The sequence below is a fragment of the Stegodyphus dumicola genome, chromosome 2, assembly GCF_044657685.1.
Source record: "Stegodyphus dumicola isolate Sdum_Otavi_A_Nest chromosome 2, ASM4465768v1".
NCBI lineage: Eukaryota > Metazoa > Arthropoda > Arachnida > Araneae > Eresidae > Stegodyphus > Stegodyphus dumicola.
Window position 1 is genome coordinate 98,793,051 of NC_140769.1, and position 25,620 is coordinate 98,818,670.

Sequence of the window (25,620 nt, forward strand, 5' to 3'; positions counted from 1 at the left end):
TATCTCAATACTCCGAACTCCTTCCTTCTCCGAGACTACTTCTATTTTCATGCAATACAGTATAGAATTAACTTTTTGCTGAACAAATTAACGTACGAACAGGGCGTATTTTGACACCCGTAAACGAAATATAAAATTCTCAGCCTGAAGGGAGCATTAAAATTCACGACCTTGCCGCGCGATATTCGAAACATGTATTTCCTACTTTGCAGTTTGTCATTTAGCATTCTGTAACAAGCCTAAGAAATGTGGGAAATGCTTCATACATTGCAGCCCATTTTTCGGCATTGTACAAAATGCCTAGGCATTCTATAGAATGCCGGCTTTTATCGTTACCGACACACAGAAAGACTCTAAAAGAAAGAGAATATCATGTACGTAGAAATCATTCTAATTAGAAAGATTAGTTGAAAGAAAGGTACCGCTTTGCACGTAGAAATCATTGTGATTAGAAAGATTAATTTTTCTAAATTCATAAGCCAAGATTTTGTTTATTTTTAATGTCTCCTTGTTCTAATGAGCAAAAAAAGACGAAATATTATATCAATAAACTATTTTTTAAGTTATGCATTTTAAGTTAAATGCAAAATAAAAGTAATTTGTTACTTAATTGAATTTCGAGGAACAATAGAAGGGAAAATTACAAAAATGATTATGTTACTGTGAAAGACGGAAATCAGGAGAACTGTCAACATTTTTCGCTGAATGTCAATATTCACATAGTAGCTTGGTGTACGTCCGAAATATTGTTTGCTAAATATACTTATTTCCCACTTACACCGCCAAATGGCGACGTTCACCTTCTAAAGTATTTTCTACCTCTTTTAAGCATTCCTTCGTTGTATAACGGATAACACACTCGGCGCGTATTCGAAAGATCCAGGTTAGAGTCCCGATGAGGGCACAGCTGATTTTTTACTCTCCTCCTTCAAAAATCCTAATGACTCTACAGTGACACCCGAACTAAAAGGTGGTGCATGATGATTCTTCACCACCAGGATTTGGTGGCTGAGTCCCCTAATCCCCCCAGTCGTCTTTTCAATTAGGAAGTATATATATTTAATCCCTCTTTCAAGTATGCCTTCGCGGTGCAACGGTTAGCACATTCGGCGAGTATTCGAAAAGTGCAGGCTCGAGCCTGACGAGGGCATTCCTCACTTTCGACGTGTTTCCTACTTAAAAAATCCTAATGTCTCTATAACCTTGCTTTGATGGTGGATGTTGAATAAAAATGTTTTGTTATAATTTTAAATCATACTGTTAAGACATGTTATGACATTTGTCAAAGCAAAGAAAGCTTAAGTAACAGCAGATGTAAATACACTGTTGAAATTAAAACGAACAAAACATGCTGAATGAGAAAAGAAAGTAACCCCAAATAAGAGAACTCATTTCATTTTGTAACTGATGTTATATAATCTTACATAATGCGGCAACTTAAACTGTTATGGCACTTTGAATTGCACAAGCATCTCGTGCTTTTACAACACATCCCTATCTGTCTTCTCACTTCCTCGTTTCGACACCTGCGCTAGAGCATATCTGTGTCTATCGACATACGACGGTGATAGTCCGAATATATAAGAATGTAACCAAATATTGAGTCTACAAATGTATATTATAAATCAACGTATTTGGTCTGTGTTGACATTCATAGGACATTCAATGTCGACATTCTTTCGGTTTTTCATGATAAGATACATAAGAATGATTACACTCAGTTCAAATTCAGTTTTCACAATTTGGTTTAAAATCTGCGATTGTAAGCATCGCCTTTATTAAAAATCATATGTAATCACGAATATTATTTTCAGTTAAAGCTATTTTTCCTCCTTAGTTCATTTAACTAAAGCACTGTAACTTAAAAATAATTTTTTTCATAGTCTGTTCCTAGCATAAAATAATTCAATTACGTCAGTATAAGAATGTTAGATGAAATCTGCAGTAGTGTTTATGAATGTGCGGTTTAGTGAAATATTTTAAATGCCAGGAGGTCAATTTATTGATTCAGCAAGGGTGTACATAAACTTCACAGCTCCGTCCTAGCACATCGCCATTTTCTTCACTCTGGTGTAGATCATGGCGTACTTGCATCTGCAGACGTTCGGTTCATTGGGATTGTTGCAGTCGCACATGTCCCATTCTCCACAACAGCTGCAGTCATCGCCTTCGGTACAAATCTCCTTTGTTCCAACACAGTCTCTGAAATTTTTGCAAAAGACGGCAGGTTAGTGTGCTAATCTTAAATGCAACAATGCGTTTACAAAATTTTTGAATTTAAGCAAACTTGAAGAATGATAACTGAAAACATTTATTACTACAGAGACATTAGCTAATGTTTGAAAGCAGGCAAGATGAAAAATTAGCAACGCCTTCGCCGGGAATCGAACCGCGGACTTCTCAATTACGCGCTGAGCGTGCAGACCACTACACCACGAAGGAACGCCAAGAAGGTGGGAGAAACACCTTATATACTCCCCCTTTTAAAGGGCTACTGGGGTTTTTAGGGGACCCAATCGCTAAATCTTGGGTGTGGAGAACCATCATCTAATACCCTTTTAGTTCGAGAGCCAATGTAGAGACATTAGGTAAATTTTGAAAGCAAGAAAGATGAAAAATTAGCAACGCCTTCACCAAGAATGGAACCGCGGACCCCTCAATTACTCGTTGAGCGTGCAAACCACTACACCACGAAGGCACGCCAAGAAGGAGGGAGAAATACCTTATAACTATAATATGTCAACTTCCCCCCCCCTAAAATATCATCTGCTTGCGACCAGAATTATCTGTGCACTGGTCTTTTTATCTACATTCTCATATTTCTTGACAATAAGGCTGCTTTAAAATATATCTCTTTACTTTCATTACCTTGCGATTGTTCTAATAGGCAGCATTTCTGTTTGCAATGCACAGTAATACATTAGATTTAGAGAAACGTGTAGCCATATTTTTAACTCATCATGTAATTTTCAAGAAACAAAATCATATTAAATACCTAAATTAACAAGAACTGAATTTTGTTTTGAGCAGAGTGTATTTAATTTGGTATACTGTCAAGCATGAAAATTGAGCACAGAGCTCAAATTCCACACCAAGGATTTATCTCACTCCCCCATAATCCCATAGAGTATATTCTAAGAACGAAAGGCCGTTTATTTAACGGAATTTAACTATGGGTGAATGAGGTTGAATCAAACGGTGCGAAGTTTTTTTAAGCCATGAACAGAGGGCGTAAACCTTCATTCGGCGGTTACTTGTTTTAATACCTGTTCTAGTACCCTTGGTTTGATTCAAAAATTTTTAATTTAACTGGTCTAAAGCCGTTCTTAATTTTAACAATTCTATGAACTTATAGAGTTTGGCTTTTCATTGGTAACATAAACTAATTCCAAACTCCTAACAAACTGGTAGCGAATTATCGGCGTCTAACGGACAAGTCTTAGTAAAGCTTTAAATCGAACATTTTATTAAATCAGGATTTGAACACAAATTCACAACTCGTACTTACAAATCAACCACCACTTGTGGCGATGAAACTTAAACAACAGTCAAATTCAAGATTGAAAACTAGTAGTCTAGTAGCCAACGGCTACACATTTGATTTAACGCGAAGTTGGCTCAAACCTTCTTATGGGATAACAATTTAAATGTCGGCAATTATAATGAAAAGCCGAAAATTACAATCTTATGTGAGTTAGCGAAATCTAGGAACGTGGCCTCGAGAGCTAAAACACGCTGTCTTACAATACAACAACCTCAACTTAAGTGTACTTAACTTGGTTTTCAATCTGATAGAGAAACGGAAAGAAGTGACAGTAAAGACCTAAATCATAAAAAATGGTTAAATTAGCAATGCAACGTTACAAACTAAATATCCAAAAATCTTCTAGTTCTAAAAGATGAAGTTTCATTTGTTGAAGTGAAATTTGACTAGCAGATTAGCAAATATTAGAGTCCTAGCTAACTACAAAAGTACAAGAGACTGTGACTTTGTTCCACTTTTTCCCTGCCGAAGGTGCGCAGGAAACTTGCTTTGAATCCCACCCCTCTTCGCTCGACCAAACATTCCAAATTCCATATAAACCGCTACAACTTCTATTACGATCAACATGATTAATGTGGTAATTCGCTCCTATAACTCGTCCGCCTTTTTCTAAATCTGGCAACAGCTACAGCAGAGAGATACTTCTTCAAGCTGTGTGAGGAAATGGACAGACTTGCATTCCGATGGACGTGGCGATGGATGGAGCTGAAATATGCCGTTCGACGATGTTAATTGATGATGTGATTCCGTTTCATGATTAATAGAATTTTTATCTTACTTCCTTTCACTCTGTACATACCATAATCATGTTTATTCTTTCATCATTAAATACCTTTAAAATGCCACTGCCTTCCTCTATTTTAATCCTAACCTCATCCCACATGGGGGCTCGGCCCCACGAACTCTTTCGACTCCTTGAACTAAAATCTGTTCTTCTCTTCAACTTTTTAACCCGGCGGAAGGCGCACCAAGAAAAGTTCCTAGAACGGGCGCGTGGGGTATCACATACCCCAATATTTAAAATACAATAAAAAGAGTATTATTTAGTTTTAAAACTGTTTTTTTTTTTTTTTTTTTTTTTTTTGTTGTTGTTGTTGTTGTTGTTGTTGTTCTCGTGTATTATAAATAAGTGAATAATAATTGGGTTTCAAAAAATTAATTTCCGAAATAATCTTAGAGTTAAAATTAAGATAAATGAAAATAATAAACTTCATGCCTCTAAGTTTCATTGCATCTCTAATACACCATGCTTTTTTATTTCTTCACACTTTGAACGAAATACATTCATGTATTCTTGGCACAGAATGTTTTCACATTTTAAACATTGCATTCACGTTCTTCTGTCCTTGCGCGAGGGCAAAAAATTTAACACATTTTTCATACTTAGTTGTTTCTAATTTCATGTATTCGTTTTAATTCTTCATCGAAACTTCTGCTTTTGTTTTGCATGCAGTACGTCAATTTCTTGGAAAAGTGTTAATCTCTGATCTTTGTTCAATACTTTTTTTCATTAATTGTAATGCTAAGTCCTTCAAAAACAGACTTCTGTTACTTGTAGGTGGATTAGCAGTTGAATGTAATATATTTCAAGCATTTATTACAGCAACATTCAGTGCAGGAAAGAAAATTACCATTGGCCACCTTCTCGTTATTCTGGCAATTGAATAATTGGCTGACATTTCATCCCCCATATCCACTGCTCCTTTAGTCACATTATTAAAACCTATAATTCCTAACGTTTTATTTTCTCCAATAGTATCATCTATAGTATGATCGTTATATAATGTTATAATGTTATAATGATCGTTATATAAAGCATAAGAAGTTTTTCCTTTTTTAGGAACATCAGGAATTAATGTTTTATCTTTTTTGAAACCAAAACATTGTAGAAAATATTCTTAGTTTCATCTTCAGTTTCCGAAATGCAATCTTCATCGATTTCAAATATTTCTAATAAATCTCGCATGCGTTGCATCTCCAGTTCATAGGGACTCATTCTTTTTACCATAATGCAGTTAGAAATTTTTTAGAATTTAATGTCAAGTACTTTAAAATCACTTGCGAGTAGAAATATTTACTGTTACATTCTAGAATTAAATTTCTGAACTAAATATTCAGTCAGAAAAACACTTACACGTACAGGCGCGTGGGGTGTGTCATACCCCAGTTCCAACAAAATACCGATAAATCTTTTTCTGAAACACACAGGCAAAGAAAAAGCGGTTCTGAAAGTCAACCACAACTAGAAACTCAGCTACTGAAAAAAGCACAGAATTTCAGTCTCACAAGTTAGGAATATTCCACTTTTATGTAGGGTTGGGGTATGATACACCCCACGCGCCTTCCCGCGGGTTAAACCCCCTAGACTACTATATAACATTCCGAGTATAGCTCTTCATGATGGAATACTTTGGAAACCTATGGACTAATATCGCAAGATCCCAGTTGTGATTCATCAGCACGTAAGTAGAGCTAATTTTATTTGATGAAATAATACTAATGAGGAAGTAATATTCTTTCAAGTTATTATGAATATTTGATGACGCCTTTTTATGAAGTTTATTTGAAGAAGCGAAAGGCATTTGATTTTGATGAAAATTAATTTTATTTTTGAATGATTATTACTTTGAAGAATTAACACTTCCGTTTTCGAATTTGTTGTTGATGATAATTAATTAAACAGTTTTGATGAAGTTTAATTGAATAAACTAAAGGTATTTGATTTTGATGGAAATACAGTACTGACTATTTAAAGAATTGTGATGTATTAAAAAAGTTACTTTGAAGAATTACTTTCGTTTTTGAATTTGATGCATAAATTTCTTATTTCTTGTGATGCCTATATTTTCCAGGCACTGTAGAATATTATTTGAAGTTATTAATTTTTATATCATATCTTAAACTGAAATTCTATTTTCCATTCTTAACGTAGTCTTATATGACGATTTGTTTGACGATATATTTTACTATTTGTTTGAATCATATGTTCACAATTCCATTTATGATTTTTGAGCGTTTTACCATCATAGTTATTGTGTAATATACTAAGAAGAATTAATATTATTTTGAAGAATATGAAAAATTAAGAGTATATTTTGGTATACTAATTTCTGAAACCAGAAAATTAATATTTGATGAAATCGAAACATACATATTTTATGGAATTTCATATTTGGTAAAAACAAAACTGATAAATAATGGCTACACTTAACGATTATCCCAACATTGCACAGTCATTAAAAACCGCCAGTACCAAGCACATCAAGCTTTTACATCGTTTACTTTTTGGCTCAGATGGTGATCGGCAGAATCGTGCTAGGTTACGCAATTTTTCTGGTTTTCCAAAACCATTTAACTTTGAAGATACGAAACAAAAAATCATCAAAGAATTTTCTCTCACAGATTTAATTGCCATATGTAGCGTACTGCATTGAGAATTTTCCACCGATATTGAAAACTGTGCTATTAATATTCTTACGAATCTACCTGATGTCTCATTATTAAAATCGGATTCCGCTAACTACAGCGACCTTGAAGACGACGCTTTGGTGCAAAGTTCACCCTCGACGCGCAGCGTCGCCCAAACAGCCATTAATCACACTCCCGATGGATCTTTATGTAAACAAATGGAGTCAAAAATCTCTCTTGAAAGCGCGCCCGGAAATTTATTGCTTTCACAAACACAGACTGTTCCGTTTCAATGTTTTCGCTTAAAAGACATTGTTGATTTGATCAAACCCTTTTCCTCTCGGGATAATTACAGCGTTGAAACTTTTATTTCTGACATAGAAGATATTTTTAATCTCTATGAGATCACGAATCCTGTACACCAAGTAATTTTTGTTAAAAAATGTCTTACAGGTCCAGCTTTAACATTAATAAGATCAATTCGTAAAATTACTAATTGGGAACAATTAAAACACCATTTATTAGATGAATTTTCGGAAAAAATTAATAGCCTTCAATTACATAAAATAATGGAATCTCGTCACATGGAAACATCTGAAACCTTACAAGAATATTTTTTAGCTATGAGAGACCTCGCACACAAAGGTTCTATGGATGATTCTTCTTTGATTGATTATGTTATCACTGGTATTCCTGATTCATCAAACAACAAAATAATTTTATACGGTTGTAATTCCAATCCTGAATTTAAAGAAAAACTGAAGATTTATTAAAAACTCTTTAACAATTCAACACATTCGAAGCAAAATACCCCAAAGAAATTTACAAATTCCTTTCCCGGTGCTAAAATTCATGCTAAACGTGCCTCAGATACTCAACCACTGTGTTATTCCTGTGGTTTGAAAGGCCACAAAAGCAATACTTATCCTAATAAATCTAATGGCAAATTCTGTTATGGCTGCCAAAATTATGGTCACGTTCATTCCAATTGTCCTATACGTTCTGGTAGTTCTACCACGGAATCTGCTCCTAATTGTTCTACATCCGATAGTACTGTAAATGCACTTTCTACTCAAAATTTTTCTAAACATCCGATGCATGTTGATATTCAACTTAAAGGAACTCGGTTAACTGCTCTCTACGACACTGGTTCACAAGCAACACTTATTACGGAGAAAACATACCGCAAAATTGGTTCTCCACCATTACATCCTTCCAGAATTACATTCTCAGGACTTGGCCGAGACACAGTTCAAAGTATTGGATTCTTTCAGGACTACATTCAAATTCAAAACACTATTTTACCTGCTAAAATCCATGGAGTAAAAGACTATATGATTCCTCTTGATACCATTATTGGAGTAGACTTTTTGCAACAAACTCGATTTACATTTGATAAAGATGGTATTCATTTATGCAACAATAATAATGATCAAATTTTTGTTAATGTTGCTAATGTTACTCATGATCACACATTTCCACCTGACCTTTCACACATCTCACAATCGGAAATTCTCGAAGAAGTTCAACATATCATTACTCTTCACAAATCACACGAAGTCAACACTGATATGGAAGATTTTCAGAAAATAACAGATAATGAAATTCAGTTGAAGAAAACAGTTAAGGAAAATGATAATAATGATGCACATGACGATTCAGAATTGGATTTAGATGATGACAATTTGGATTTGGATGATCACGATGACACAGATGATGCTGATACCAATCATGGTGCTCATGACGATGATGTTGATGAAGATGGTGATGACGCAGACGACGACATGGATCAAGATCATGATATTGATGACGACGACAATCATAACGCTAATGGTGCTGATGATGATGATGGCACTCCTGAAGCTAATGAAGATGGTGATAATGATGTTGATCAAGATGACGTTGCTGTTGTTGATGAAGATAATGTCAATGAAGATGATGTTGATGACAACGAAGATGATGATGATGACAGTCATGAAGCTAATGATGATGATGATGTCGATAATGATCCAAGCGTGCAGAATACTGAAGAAACTGTGAAAAATCAGCTGAATCAATTTGAAAAAGCATGTGCTGATCAAGCAACCGAGAAAATACCTGCTAAAAGTGCAGAAAACAGAACAGAAAATAATCGAAGGAAATTACTTGTCTCTGACATTCCAGTTGAAGCTTTTGAGGCACAAAAGAATGCTGAAATATTTGGAAGAAAAATTACAATTTCATACACTTTATCTACTTCACACTCCAAGAAACGCAAGAAGGAAGGCTGGAAGTATAAACGAAGAAAATTTAAACGAACTTCAAAGACAATGACATTGCTGACACAGCATGATGATGAAAAAGTTGCATTATGCATTGAAGCTCAACGGAACCTCCTCCGTTTACAGCTAGCACATATACGACAGTATAAGAAACGTCGCAAACCTGCCTGCAAATACAAACTTGGACACCAAATGCCAATCCAGCCTGAACTGAAACTTCCAGGCAGAATGGCCGTGTGGTAATTCGCTCCTATAACTCGTCCGCCTTTTCCTAAATCTGGCAACAGCTACAGCAGAGAGATACTTCTTCAAGCTGTGTGAGGAAATGGACAGACTTGCATTCCGATGGACATGGCGATGGATGGAGCTGAACTATGCCGTTCGACGATGTTAATTGATGATGTGATTCCGTTTCATGATTAATAGACTTTTTATCTTACTTCCTTTCACCCTGTACATACCATAATCATGTTTATTCTTTCATCATTAAATACCTTTAAAATGCCACTGCCTTCCTCTATTTTAATCCTAACCTCATCCCACATTAATGATGCTTTGATAGAACTAAGTTGAGCTCCAAAGAAACCGTGTTCAGCAATACATTTTTGAGTTGAGTTTTTTTTCCATATTTGTGCTAATGTTTACACTGAACTTCTTCATTCGTCTATTATTAAACGGCACAAAATTATTTTTCTCAAATTGTCACAAAAATCTTGCGTTTTGTTAGAATTTTAGAAGAATCATAGTTCTACTTACCTAGCCTGTTCTGGAGCGGCTTCTTCCATGCTTCTCGCTACAGCTTCTGAAAGATATAAAATTGTGCTATTCAAAGAATTTCCAATAAAATTCTACATGCCATTAAACTCAAATTAATAGCTGTACTATTATACCAAATGACTATAAAAGTATTAGAAATTTATTTGAGACAGGAGCAACTGAGAAAAGGAGTTTGATAATTTTTAATAATGTTACTTCTCCAACAGTTTCTGAGTTATCACAAATGTTATTTGTCCATGATCATTAGTGCTATCATCTAGCAAGATATACGAGTTCTTGGGAAGACAAGCAAGATCTAGCAAGATATATGAGTTCCTGGGAAGACTAACAAGACCTAGCAAGATATATGAGTTCTTGGGAAGACTAGCAAGATCTAGCAAGATATATGAGTTCTTGGCAAGGTAAACTGGTTAGGTTTACTTTCATGTGTAAAGGGGATATGTAAGCTGGTGTCTTCTAGAAAATCTTTCATGACGGCATCTCTCCTCTGAAGACGATAAATCTTATATGTTTTATCATGTTCAATTAGAATTGATAAACAGAAAATACTTCAGATTACATTGTCATCTAATCTGCAAAATCTACTTTATTTTTTCTGTAATTAGATTTATATTGTAAATTTATTATATATTGTATTTAAGTTGGCTTTCGTGTTAAGTAGTATTAAGTTAGATTTATAAATAGTATTTAAGTTAGATTTCGTAATTTATAAAATACTACATTTTAAATTATAAAATGCCATAACGTGAATATTTTCCTTATAAAAATTAATTAAACGTCTTTTTGATTACATGAGAAGATTTATACGGTATCAAAAATATAATATTCATGACACTTTAAATGCTTTGTATCATATCGCTGAGAACAGCACTTTACAAATTTCTATAAAAAACATTATTTTCTGTAATGCCAAATACGTAAATAATTATCTACGTTCTTTATCGTGTATAATAAAAGTCAAACAGAATTTTCTTGCATTTTCATTATTTATAAATGCTTAATTAATATGCAATTTTGCTTGACTTTTTCAATTTACTTCATTTATTTTCAACGATATTTTCGCTATTTCTCCAATATAATGGATTCTCCTTTCATCTTGTATGTAAATTATTTAAATATTAATTATTTAAAAAACTACTAGAATATTTTAATATCGATTTAATAATAAGATTTAAATTTTAAACATACATATTTGCATAAATGTAAAAACTGAGTTTATCTTTTTGTATTTATGTTTCTGAATTTCTCAGTAATGCAATGGTTATAGAACATCAATAAGTTCTCCTTATATCCTGTATATTCCTCAGTTAATTATTAATTAAAACATTTTTTGTCATTATAAGTATATCGTCCTTGCACATAAACTTATTTTTGAAGAAAACAACCTTTTAAAGGAAACTAAAGTTTTTCGTAAAGGAAGTTTATGTCATTTCTCTAACTTTCCCACAGCAATACCCGTCGAAATTCAAATGTTTTGATATAAATTTAGGTAATAGCTGTGAAACGAAAACTAATTTTGTTCATACGTTTAGTACTGTAACTTTAAGTTTAAATAAATCCTTCAGTTATTTTTACACTGTATTCTCTATTTACTTAGTGGCTTGTTATTGAAAAACAAAGACGCGAGGGATGATTCGTCTAGCAGTCTATAAGGATAGAGTAGTGTTTGTATTTAAGTCAAATTAAGTTTAACCTTATAAGCAGACTGCCTTTATAGAGAAATCTAACTGTCAGTTTTGATCCTGGCAGCATTAAATACTTTACCTCATTTTTATAAATATAAAAGCCATGTGTATGATCATCATTTTAAAAAAATGTAAATCAACTCTTCGTACATCCTTATAAGTTGTCAGTATAAGATCTCTAAGCCCATTCTGAGATAAAAAATTATCTACTTAGCATATATTGGCTAGAAAGTTTATGGTTAATTCAGAATCGTGTTTTATACTAAGTAAGTTCGAGTGCAAAAGAAATTGGTTGGCTGTATGGACATTTTCGTATATTTCCCCGCGTTTAAAACGTGGATACGAACCAGTTTCCCTTCAAACGTCTTCGTATCTAAAGTTAGGGCGCGTAATAAATATATATATATTTTTTTAATTCTGGGGAAGTTAAAAACCTAGCAGTAAAAAATCTGTTGCGGACACCATATGACTTCCTTTTACGGAATATTAAAATGTAAGCACTTTTTGCTGCATTTCACTTAAACTTATTCCATTAGAGATAGATTTCTCATTCAATTAATTCATTCTTTTTTCGCGGTAAAGCAAAAATGCGTAAAACCTCAAAATATATTCATTAAAACTGAAAAATAAAGAAGCAAATAAAACACCAAGCACAGTTAAAACTATTAAAAAAACAATTTTAAAATTAAAATTAGAGTTTCTACCAAAAAAAGGAATTCGGCCAGCAGGTAACAAGGCAGATTTTTCGGTGCACAAAACTGAAAGTTTACTATTGGTCCCACACGGCGAAAAATTATTCAAGGTGTAGAAACTGACTTAATATACTCTTCTGCTACGTTTCAAATGTAAACAAATATGGCTGCTATGGTAAACAAAAATTAGGCTTAGCCGCACTTAAACAACTTTTAAATTGATGATAATTCTACAACTATTGCATGAAAATTAACTAAATAAGGCATAAAACCTTAACCGGAAGATAATAATAACATAATTTAATCATTTTTAAAGCAAACAATGCGCAATTTATCAATATATAAGAATTAAAGAACACTGACTGAGCTCACCGATCCTAGAATATAGATATAGATATATACTGCAGTATAAAATTAGGCCCACAGCGGCCAGTGGCAATCACTGACAGATAGTGTAGTACCCACTTTCTAATAATCCTCCGTTAGTTTTTCAGTATAAACATCAAATTTTTATTACACAACTCAGAAGTACAGAACTATCACACTGTAATGAATTATGTGATGATATGCAATTAATTAACAGTTAAATGAAAATGGTACAACAATAAAAGGATAATATAATAATTTTACAATTACCAAATATTTTTACACAACGTATCTGAAAATAGATAAAGATAAGACAATACAGACAAAGAAAGAACGGAAACGTTTCGACGCATTCCTTTTATAATATAAACATTCATTTTACTTTCTTTGCACGTGACGCTGTCATTTCTGTTACTCATTTAAAATGTTCACATTGTTTTATGTCTTAAAATTATACATTAACGCTAATGACCTAAAACGGCAATAGTATATTACAGTGCAAGTGAAAAAAATTAATGGTTTCACTCACACGTGTGTCGAATTTGCGTAATACTTATGAAGTCTCACTAAATTTCCGTAAATAATGTGGAGCCTAGGGGTCGCAAAAAAAATCTCAGTGATAAAAAAGGGTCGTGACTGAAAAAAAGTTTAAGAAACCCTGCTTTATATAATGTGCTTCTGTGAAAGAATTCGTAAGTTCAGTGAATGAAGCACATGTTAATAGGCTCAACAATGATAAAATTTCCTTGTACAAATCTCAGCTTTTTTACTTCCTTCTACGAAGTAAAAAGGAAGTATTGTAATCGCGAAAAGATTCAGGCAGCATATTTCAACGAAAATATCCATTTTGACCGCTATCGAATGCAATTTAACGATGTTTTTGCGTCATATCTGTACGTAAGGACAGAATAAAATAGTCTTTTCCTTCAAAAAAATTATAAAACTGCTTTAAAATTAATTCTGAAGAGAATTTTTCGTGGCGTCTGTACGAACGTATGTACGTACGTGCGTGCGTACGTACGTATCTCGCATAACTCAAAAACGAGTAGCCTCAGAAAGTTGAAATTTTGTATATAGGACTGCTATAACATGTAGATGTGCACCTCGTATTTTGGTTGCAATCGGCCGCACCAAACTTATATAAATATATTTATATATATATCCACTCTATTACCCGGCTCAGTGATCTCAGTTTCTTTACTCTTATATGTTTGTAAATTATACATTTTGCTTTAAAAATGATTGAATTATGTCGTTTTTATCTTCCGGTTAAGGATTTTATGCCTTTAGTAAATCTGTGTGCAATAATTTTAGAATTATCAGCAATTTTAAAGTTGTTTAATTGCCGTTAAGCCTGTTTTTAATGGCAGCCATTGATGTTTACATTTGAAACAGGAGACTAGTGGATTTGTTTCCAATCTAGAGAAACTTAGCTTCGCAACAACAAAGATAACGCCTTCATTTATTATTTCCAATTAAATCATGCTTAATTCTTTCTGGAATTTTTTCGAGGAAATAAGCGTTTGAGATTTACTTAGTAATTTTTAATATAGATATTTTGAGTTTTTATGTATTTTTGCCTTCTCGCGAAGTGAGAACTGAATTAATTAAATGAGAAATACTCAATCGTCTGTGAAAGATAAGACTGTTTTGTTTTGTTTGCTTAATTTCTTTTATACATAGTTCTAGCTTTATTATAGTATTTGAATAGAACATGTGGCAACGATTAGATAATTCTTTAAGTGATATACATTTTGTGCATTCTGAGTTATAATATGAATGAAATATAATACTGCTAAGTAAACCTAGTGCCAGAGTGTCGCTATGGTAAACAAAGTGAATTTTAAAGAATGCATTTATTCTATTGTGGTTTATGCGCTGTCGGCGAAGTAGGTTTAATTCAATCTAATAAGTTTAAATAAAATGCAAGAAAAAATGCGTATAATTTAATATTCCGTGCAAGGAAGTCATGTGGTGTACACATCAGATTTTTTTAAAATTTAGTTCTAAAACTTGGTACACGAACTGCATAAGTCAATTAATTTTTAACAAAATTTAAAACAGTTACCTTCTTTTTCTTCAACGCTTGCTGCATAAGCCACAGCTAAAAAGCACAAAACGATAAGGAATTTCATCTTGGTTCTTCACTAGTCTGAAAGAAGAAAAATGATATCATTAAGATCAAAGTAGTAGAACGATTTGATTCTTCTGAAAGTCATAAATCATGTTTCATTATTTTATGCGTAGAATATAGTGATCGTCATGCCAAATATGTAAAACAAAATGCTTTATGATGCTTAGAAAATATAAATAGTGGTAAAAAAAACTTTTGTTTAGCTAACGGTTGTACAATCATCACGGTTTTTTTTAAGGGGATTCGAGGCTGGACCTCTCGAATGCGCGCCGAGTGTGTTACCGTTATAACATGAAGCGAGAAAATATCTTAAGGTAAATGCCCTCGCCAGAACTCGAACTTGAACCTCTGGAATATGCTACCGTTACACCACGAAGGCATGCTGGAAAGAAAAAGAAAATACCTTATAAGATACTTTTGTGTAGTGTCATCCTAATCCAGTATCAGAATCTGTACGGAAGGGAGGGGGTAAAAATTCTCAAACGCGTAGCTTTGTAACTTGGCAAGCTAATGAACGTAACTATTAAACTTCTAGTTTTGAATGATTTTATGCTCGGCTGGCGAATTCGGTTGAATGATTCATTATTTATGATAAAAAGCATAAGAAGGTATTCCTTCATAAAAGCCCACCAGCGGCCGAGCGGTAACGTCGCTGAACACTGGTAGTTCGGTCCGAGGTTCGAATCCAGTGAACGGGCTGGCTGCATGGGTGTTTTTGTGGTTTTCTCCGTGTGTAACGTGTATACGAGCCAGTTTCCCTTAAAACGTTCTCCAGAAACTCATCCTCCCTTAAGGCACGAACTCATCCGTCTCTAGTGCTTTGCCGTAATCTAATAAACCAAACCTTCATAAAGAGCTCTCGAAGGTAGATTACGAGATATTCGTGTTATATCTTACAATAAATTACGATAACGGACAAAATTAATGAGCTTTAAACATTCAGAAATCTTATATTAGTGTTAATATGCATTTTCTTAACAGTGTTTATTAAGTTTTGGAAAGAACATTAATTTAATAAATGTAATTACACACGTAAATGTTACTCAGTGAAGAAAGGAACTGGCGTTTTCATATGTTCCTGAATATCAAACAGTTTCCCTTACAAAAGACCTCCGGTAAGACACCATTAACTTTAAGAAGACCATTTAGTGCTTGATATCGGTATTGAGGGTTTTACTATCACCTAAGGTATCCTAAAACATGGTTGAGAATTTAGTTTAGTTCGTTGAAAATAAATTTGTTTAATTTTCAGTCAATTAATTAATTCGCCAATTAATTCATTTAAGAACTCAATAAATTTGTTTAATTTTCAATTCCAACTAAAAATTAATCAATTTTTCAGTTCTTAAATGAATTAATTTGGGTGATTTTTATTAGCATTTGGACACTGTGAATAATTTCTTTTTCAATTATTGAACAATGTATCATATTACATGTTTATTACCTTTATGATCCCCCCTCAAATAAATATGTTGCCGAAAATTGCTAGCCTCATTACTCAATTAAAGGTTAACCAAGAAATTAAAATTCAGTTCATTTAAAATGATTTGTTTTCCAAGACAAATTGCATTTTTAAAAAGTTTTAATCTGTCTGGAATAGAGACTGTAAGGAAATTAGTTTCTGAAAAAAAAAAAGGAACTTAGAAAAAGAATTTTCAGTACTTATCTTTTCAGAGGACTTAAAATAGTTATTTTTGTGACATATGGGTGACATATGAATGCAGTAAAATCATTTCTTCATAAATCAAATAATATAGCCGTTTATCATTTTCTTACCGTAAAAGAGATATATTTGTATTTTACGTATCTACTAACATTTAAACTCCAGACATTTGAATATATCTGATTTGAAAAAAGAAAAAGAGACAACAGTTAATACCTTTAAACTGTTTTACAAGGTAATGAAAAAGGGGAGCACAATTTTCACAACCAATTTTCAATACATTTCTAGAACACAATAAAATAAGATGCATTTAAATTCAAAGTTGTTTTTTAAACTTTATTATATTAGAAAAACGATTTCTAGTCTTTTTTTCGATTGACGGCAGATTTGTGGTTTTATAACCCAGTGACCTGTAAATTACTGTTATTACACTTATTACAATATCTACTAATCTGAAATCAGCCTTAGACATTTGTCAAGGTTAATATTAAGGAAAGCAATTTATTCTAAAATTCCCCACACCTCATTTCTTGTTCAGATTTCATGATCTGTATTGTGGAAAATTCTGAATTGAACAACTATCATGTATCATGTATATCATATAACACTTTTTACGTGTTTAGCCCTTATTTTGCACATCTTTTTTTCTAAAATGAGATGTTTAAGATTGCTCGCATTTTACAGTAGCGTTCAACTTCTCAGTACTATGCATTATTGCTCTAAAATAATTGTTCAATTTAAAATAATATTTGAAATCCTAATCTTTAAAAACAGAAACAAATCATGGAAGTTTAGGTAGTAACTTGAATATAAAAGAATCTGATATGGACACCAGATAACTTTATACAGTATATTAAATTATATACACCTTTTGGTGCACTTCATTTAAACCCATTTTCTCGAATTATTCTAGCTTAATTAAGACACAATAACACGCCGAATAAATACTAATTCAGAAGTCAAACAACAAAAATCAGCGTTATATTTACCAAATTTTCACAGGACTAGTTTCGATGGTTTTACCGAACCACCATCTTCAGCTGCAAAACCGCAAAAATTTTTGCGGTTTTGCAGCTGAAGATGGTGGTTCGGTAAAACCATCGCGGTTTTGCAGCTGAAGATGGTGGTTCGGTAAAACCATCGCGGTTTTGCAGCTGAAGATGGTGGTTCGGTAAAACCATCGAAACTAGTCCTGTGAAAATTTGGTAAATATAACGCTGATTTTTGTTGTTTGACTTCTGAATTAGTATTCTAGCTTAGTTAAACAGTCCCTCAAGGCAAGTTGAAAATAACATCAAAAACAGCAAATTTTAAAATTAAACATCCCGGTCAATTTTCGTCGTAGAGCGTCACATTTCTAGTATTTTTGTTTTCATAATGAGTATAAAACTTTCTAAAATATTAGCATATGAGCCGGGAGACCGCATTAAAAGTTAGATTTCATCATTTTTCGTTTTGTTTTTTAAATTTGACATTGCCAAAACATGAACATTTTCGTAGTTTAAAACATTTCTGTAGTTAAAATGCCCGTGACTAAGACCAGTGATTGCAAAAATAAAAGCCGAGTGCGGGTTTTGAAGCCGGGTAAAGGGGTCGATATATTTACCCATATATATCCTGAAATAGGATACTGGATTGTTTTGGGCCATTACAGCATTTCCTCTAGGCCCACCAGCGGCCGAGCGGTTAAGTCGCTGAACACTGGTAGTTCGGTCAGAGACTCGATTCCCGCGAATGGACTCTCTGAATGGGTGTTTTCGTGGTTTCCTCGTCTGTAACGTTTATACGAGCCAGTTCCCCATAGAAAGTCATTCACGAAGACATCCCTCCCTTCCGTGTAGTACCTAAGGAAGGAGCACGTAAATAATAAAACAAATACTTTCTCTACCTCGTAAGAGGAAGTAGAAATGACTTCAATAAATGCACAATGCTTACTATCATCAAATATAGAGAATGTACCTGAAGGTTATTATGATTCAAATGTAAGGGTTGATCAAAATCTTTGGGATAATTTTTTATTGTTACCATTCACATATTGTTAAAATATCGAATAAATCCGTACCATTTGCGTTCTGTCATTTATTAAGATATTATTTTAGAATCTTCGCACTATCAACGATCGCCAAGAAAATGTGTTTGGTAATCCTTTCGTATCTCATCATGTTAACTTTTCCAGGTTACAATGTTTTTTCGCATAACTAGTGGCCATCTTTACATTAAAAAATTGCGGCATTTTCAAAAGCTAACTTTTTCTACATTTGCAAATAAGCAAATGTTAAAATTTCATTTTTAAATTATTCATCTTCCGTTATTTCATATACAAATAATAAGACGCAAACTAAGATATTTCACTAAAGCAAGTTTTTAAAGGCGGAGCAAGAAACTCTTATGAGAAAAATCAATAAACCGAAAACTTTTAAACCATTAATATATACAAAAATATACTACTGGGCAAAAACATGAAACTAAAGGAAACCTCACTATATCAAACAAATAATCACTCACGTTTTCAATTTTCAAGAATTTTTATTTTCGAATACATTCAAAATATAGTAGAAAATTTTCCCCAAAAATGTTAAAAATTAATTTAGTTGAACTGGAAAATTTTCTTATAATTTTATCATGTTCTCTCTAAATAATTGTAACATTTACAGCTTATATAATCTAAAAACGTAAGCGTTTTGTTGACTTCTGCTGACACCATATGACGTACATAAAATGTTGTACACTCCTGTACGAATATCATTTGCTGATGAACCATGGAGTTTTCGAAAATGACAGTAACAATTAAATATTTATTTATTATGAAAATGAAGACAAAATGGTATAAAATTCTGCTTCCGTCAATGCTAATGTTTCATTAAGGGGTTTTTTGATTCCCAACTGCATGCCATTGTAGAAAAAGTAGTTAGTGTGTCTAGCTAACATTTAAAAGTCTCGTAATTTGAAACCTAGCGAAAAAGCAATTGACGGTTTTACGTTTCCCGATTCGAAATGGCTAATAGCATATATCCCAAACTAAAACATTGATGGAATACTCAAGAATCCGAAATTGATGGAATGTGTCCTGGGCCTTTTCCTAGTCACCGTCTAAATGCGAGAGGATTTAGTGACTTTCTGAAATTTACTCGTCGTTCTCTCGTGATGGCATAAAGTATTAGCACGCTAAGCTAACATTTAAAGATTCATATTCATAACTGATTCTTCACATTTTCTCCTTTAGTAAACCTAATGCCCTTCACATAACTAGTATTTTAGATTGTAAAACTGTCATTGAGGGGGCAAATAAATCATCTTTCATGAAAGTAGGACTACGCAACATATAAATATAGTAGTATGAGAAAAGAAATTTACTTGCTTTTATGCAATTAAATACTAATTTCATCAAAATATTAAATTTTAAGTTAAGTAATCGAAATAATAATGACAAATTGCATAGCAAAAGTAACAGGACTAACTAATCGCACAGCTATGTTGGTGCTTATAATAATAGTAAAAATACTTACTTTAAATGGAATCAAACTTACTTTGAAGGCTTCAGAATATATCTGCGTGCATGCGGGTAGGTACTTATATACGAGAACACATACGTTGTAAAAATTAAACCTGTCATTGCAGATATGAAAATTTATTGAAATGATAATAAAGACATTTATGTTTCTCAAACTAGCAGATGGCATATTTGTTAAAAAATATTTCGAAAAGAATATTAATCATCAAATATGATGAATATGTTCTATTAGCATAAAATTTTCTCTGAGTTCGTTATTTTTCAACATCTGTCGCAAGTGAATTTAATTTCACTTATAATATGAAATGCGATATATGACATGCAGAATGCATAGCAAATAATAATGAACCACGTTTTTTCACTTCTTTCAACCAAAGCCATTTGATAATTTTGACGAAGAAAATTGCAAATAGCCTCACAAATTACGCAAATAATAGTAAACCAAGTCCGCTTTTTCCTTTTTTTCCTAAGCTCTATAACTTGTTACCAAAGTCATTTCTTAACTTGAGACGAAGAAATGAATAAAACGTTGCCATTCTTCTATGTTTAGTTTGCGACTGATTAGATCAAGGTATAAAAATCACAACAGACCGAGACTACGGTTTCCCTAAATTCTTTGACTTTAAACTGTTACTAATGTCATTTGTTAGGCTGAAATGAAGAAAGAAATTAGAAGTTGCAGTTCTAGTATAATTTATTTATAGCTAGTAGTATCGATGTTTAAAATTTCTAACAGATAATAACAAACCGAAATTTAGTTTCTCTTTAACCTTTCACTCCGAAGTTGCCCATATCACTCCTGCATTCAGACGTCGGCAGGTCGCCCGAACGCCCGCGTCAATTTTCTACCTGATGCTTCTACCTATCACGTTATTGCATGGCTCATCGTTTTCAGGAGTTGTTAAACGGCATGCCAATCCTTCTTTCGTTTAGTTCTCTCATTTGAAGACATCTTGCTTCTCGTCTGTTTAGTGCCTCTGTTTAGTGTCAACGTCTGGGTATTGATGTTCTCAGTTGCAGTCCTCTCCTAAAGCAAAACTGCACACAGTGGGTGAAACCGCACAAATATCTTCAAGACAGAAGTAATTAATCACTTAAGTAGGTTATTCTTAACATTCTAACATTCTTCTTGGTATGAGGGAAGGAAATTCATTACAACAGAAGTTCGCATACACGGGCGTTTCAGAAGTTTGAGAGAAACAGATTTTAGACCCTATTAATGCAATAAAGTTAAATTATGGGACTCTAACTTGTTACTCATTTCATATAATAGCTTAAGGCAAATAAGTTCATCAAGCGTGGTAATTCTAGTAGCGGCTGACCATGTTTCGTTCAGAAGAAAGTATTCGTTCAAAACTGTTTTCTTTTTTTTGCCCATGTTTTAATCATTTTGTCGTTATAGGAAATATCTCGGTTTTTATTTGATTTCTGTAAATTATATAAACCAGTCTAAAATTTGCTTAATTACAAGTAACAGGGTAAATTTCTAATTTTATTTCCCCATCATTTTCGCAATATTTTATGAATCTTCTGAGATGTCACGCATGTCACACGTTTCTGCCAGTACAAAATAAATCAACAAGCCATTCAGTCGGTATAGTGGTCAGGGAAGCGGACTGCGATGCTGAAGGGCCTGGGTTCGAATCCCGGAGAAAGCATGTTTGTAACTGTCCATCCCTTCATAGGAAAGGCGATGGCGGCCCACCTATTAAGTGCTTCCATAATAAAGAGACCACCACATACGGCCCTGTATAGATTAATGGACTGGGTTACATTTGTAATTGTTTACAATATGCCATTAGAAAAAAAATATTTAAAAAAAATAAATCAATCAACAAACTTCAGACTTTTGCTGCTCCTTTTAAATATCTATTGCCATTATCAGAATAGTTTTTGCAATATGTAAACAATTTTATCATTGGCTTTGTGAGAATAATGTGAAAAATACACTGCAATGTAATCCTGATTGCCAGTATCCTCTTTAGTGATGGTTAAGCCTACAAGCACGTCTGTGTTAAATTAACTTTGTCTAATTATCTTAAAATCGTAAAATTATTTATATTTTTAAAGGAGAAAGGCATTGATTTTGCAAGAAAGTCTCATTTCATCAGATCATACAGAATATTTGATCTTGCTTACTTTAATTCCTCAGATTGTTTTTTAGAAGGGGAGTTCTTACAATGCAGACATTAAGAAAACATATACTACATTAAATGTATAATTTTATGTGCAATACGATGTGTCACCACTTAAGTAACATTTATTTTTACATTTTTATTGACTTACTGAATTGATTCTATTACAGTTTTATATTTTTGACGGTACCTAAAAGTACTTAGAGGTGATCTCAACTTTAACAGAGGCATAATAATTTTTTATAATTTTATTTTAAATGAGATTTTCATTTTTATTTTAAATGAGATCTGTCTTTCATTTCTGGCATTTACTAATGTATGTTAGAGTAGTGAATAGTTTTGAGATGGATTCTATACCTGAGAAATCGATTTATGTAGTGTGCATATTTCAGCTTTTTGTATTACAAGATCGTACAAGAGTATTGAATACGTTTTGTAAAACTTTAGTTGTAGCCGCAAATCGTAATGTAAATAAAAGTTTACTTTAGTTTTATTCAAGAGAATTAGAACTCAACTCGGCGTGGTGGCCATAATCCGTCTATAGCACATGGAGATTAAATTATAGTCTGCTTCTTTTAGACTCGGGGCTTTAAACTGCTTATTCGAATGTCTTGAAATAAAAATTTTACACCTTACAAAACCAAAAAAAAAAAAAAAAAAAATCAGCATTTTACACTCAATTAAGAATACTCCCAGAAGTCCACATTGCCCAGGCACAGTCCGCTGGTTTCTTCAAGTGCCAGGTTCTTGTATGTACACAGTGGAAGTAATAATGGTTCGTGTCGCCTTCCTCTCCGAATTCGCAGAAAGGAGTATTCCTAAGTCTAAATCTGTTCAGGTATACTGGGAATGGTCCATGACCTATCAAGAACTGTGTTAGGCTAGCACAGTGCGTCTTTATTTCCATGTTAACTTTTGGCAGTAAGCGATTACATATTATACGAAAGAATTAGAATGGGCGAAAAGTCGACTGATTGTCTTTAGACGGCTTGAATTAGCACTTCAGACTTTTCGGTCACTAGAAATGCGTCGTGGTAAACAGAATGCATTAATATGTGTTCAATAGACCTTTAAAACCTGTGCATTAGTACTAGAATAAAACATTGCAACATAGCATCGCACTAGTATTATAATATCTCGCATCGTTATACGTATGTATTTGTATTGTGCACCAGTGTTCTAATATTCCATAAGTGCATAATATTTTTAAAAAATATTTATATTGTAAAACGTCGGATAAATTTTGCAGTAATATAGTGTTTGCGCATGTATAATAGTTAACTGCTAAGTACGCCTGTTTGCATATGATGTGCATCAATATGTTTGCAACAGAACTGTAACGATGCGTATATAATATAACTGTAAAGAACAGAAAATTTCGGGAAGCTTGAAAAAGACAGCTCCATTCTAAACAAAAAGAACAGCGTTGTCTACTTTTGCTTCGGGTTGAACAATCAAAATAGAATGCTTTTAGCCGCATAGGTAGCATCACCCCAGCCACTGTACTTTTCATTGCAATCCTTACTGCTATTATAAATGCGAATGTGAGTTTGTGTGTTTGTTTGTTTGTTACGCTTTCACGCCTTAATTACTTAACCGATCATCATGAAATTTTCAAGAAATATTTTGATATATTAGAACATTTTATAGGCTATAAAATGTCTTCGTACGACTTTAATTTAGCCGAGATATGAATTAAAAACTACGTTTCCCCCACATTCACTTATTTGTTGGGTTTTTTCCTATTAAAGGTATTTGGCTACGCGCCAATTTATACTTTCACAAATATCTATGGAACGGCGGTTAGTTGAATTTCGAGACAAATAATCCCTGATACCAAAAATTCGTCGGAATCCATGGATACCATTCTCATCTTTGTACGACTTTATTCCAATGAAATATTAATTAAAAACTCTGAAAACGCTAATTTGAATGAGCCTCAGTAGCGACATTAGGGATTTTTTTCTTAGGTCTTCCCTGTGGGTCCAATAAATTGGTAATAAAAATTATAAATTTTGATCTAATTATCCAAATTTCTGGAAATTTAGAAACTTTTGTTGCACTCTGAATGATAGAAACAATGGTGGTGTAACAGATTTTGTTGCTTAATTATTTCGAGCTTAATCGCAGATGAAATAATACTCCGCTTGCTATTGTTAACAGGCTGCGATTCGAAAGCGACGGAAGGAGGTAGCTGATATCCGGTCGACCTTGGGTTGGCGAAAAGGTCAAAGTTCACGGATTTATGGGCGGAAAATCATTTAAGAAATAATAACTAGATTTCTAATTAACTTACTTGAAACTATTATCATCATTTCGACTTTTGTGACATATTTAATCTTTTGTTTCGTATTTTTTTAAAGACCTATACATACGTTTTATATATTTCTGTTATTGTTGCTTGAAAAATTGCATTTATATTTTATACTTTTTACATTTTACTGTGTGAGATAACACCTATTGTTTTATCCTTTTAAGGCGCTCGAATATTCTTTATTTTTAAAAATAACCCTTTGGTCAGGCTTAAATACAAATTATCCGCGGCCTATAGATATCGAAGAAGAGCAATATTTACTGAAATCCTAAACGGAGTGTATTTTTAAAATTTACAGGGAGTTGAAAGTTATTTAAGGACATCAACGCGACCGAAGCCGCGGGTAAATCTAATTTCTTATACAGACAACTTCTAGGAGACATGTCTCCGGGAGTGAGAACTAACTTAGAATCACTGGCAGAGCTTAAATATGCTGATAAGCCCTATTTCCAAGTGGGCCAGCTGCTTCGTCGGTACAGTAAAGTAATGTTTCTACAGTTTCTTTTCCAACTGTAGTAATTAGAACCTGTGTAAATGTAGCAGCTGAAGTGTGTTATTATTATTATTATTAGCATTGTGTAATTATTTTTGTCACGTTTAAAATCCTAGTGTAATTATACCAAGCTGAACTGTTCAAAATATCTTGCTTAAAGTGTACACCAAATTTATAAAACTAGCATAGCTTAAATTTGAAAAATTTTGCCTTAATTTCTGATTGCCACTTTACCCTCGGTGATCATGCGTCACGATATTGCCCGTCTCAGCTACTAAACGCACTCAATCACAATTAGTACAGTCAAATCCGATTAACTGGAAGCTGATAAACTCAGCTCCAAGAAAACTGAGTCTTGCTGTAGAAAAGTTAAATTAATAGTTAAATTTATTTAGTGCAGAATTACTAGCCCAAAAGGGTCAATTGATCTCGAAATATGATTTTTGGGAAATACGAATCACTATAAATGCGTCGTTCCAACTTTTCATTCGAGCCTGTTGCCATTCGACAAAATGTAAGATACTTAGCTTTTAAATTGAGTCTGTCTGTTGCGGATATGCAAACTAAGCTATTGGAAAGCAATAAATGCATTTCTTAAGAACATTCGTTCTTACTTTTGAATCGGATGTATTTAAAT

The 25,620-nt window shown here is 33.1% G+C and overlaps 1 protein-coding gene across 3 annotated transcripts; it reads right to left on the reverse strand.

The window, feature by feature from the left end:
* Positions 1–1,965: 1,965 nt before the first annotated feature.
* On the reverse strand, positions 1,966–20,106 carry LOC118202406 (U12-lycotoxin-Ls1d-like). 3 transcript variants are annotated; one of them, XM_035374585.2, is made up of 4 exons: positions 20,037–20,106; positions 14,802–14,885; positions 9,970–10,015; positions 1,966–2,202 (listed from the first exon to the last, which is right to left on the reverse strand). In XM_035374585.2, the coding sequence occupies exons 2-4, from the start codon at positions 14,866–14,868 to the stop codon at positions 2,043–2,045; spliced, it is 273 nt and encodes a 90-aa protein (XP_035230476.1). In that variant the 5' UTR covers positions 14,869–14,885; positions 20,037–20,106; the 3' UTR covers positions 1,966–2,042. The 3 variants fall into 3 exon arrangements, with proteins under 3 accessions (XP_035230476.1, XP_035230494.1, XP_035230486.1); XM_035374603.2 differs by having other exon boundaries at positions 20,058–20,085; XM_035374595.2 differs by lacking the exon at positions 20,037–20,106 and adding an exon at positions 18,137–18,331.
* Positions 20,107–25,620: the final 5,514 nt, after the last annotated feature.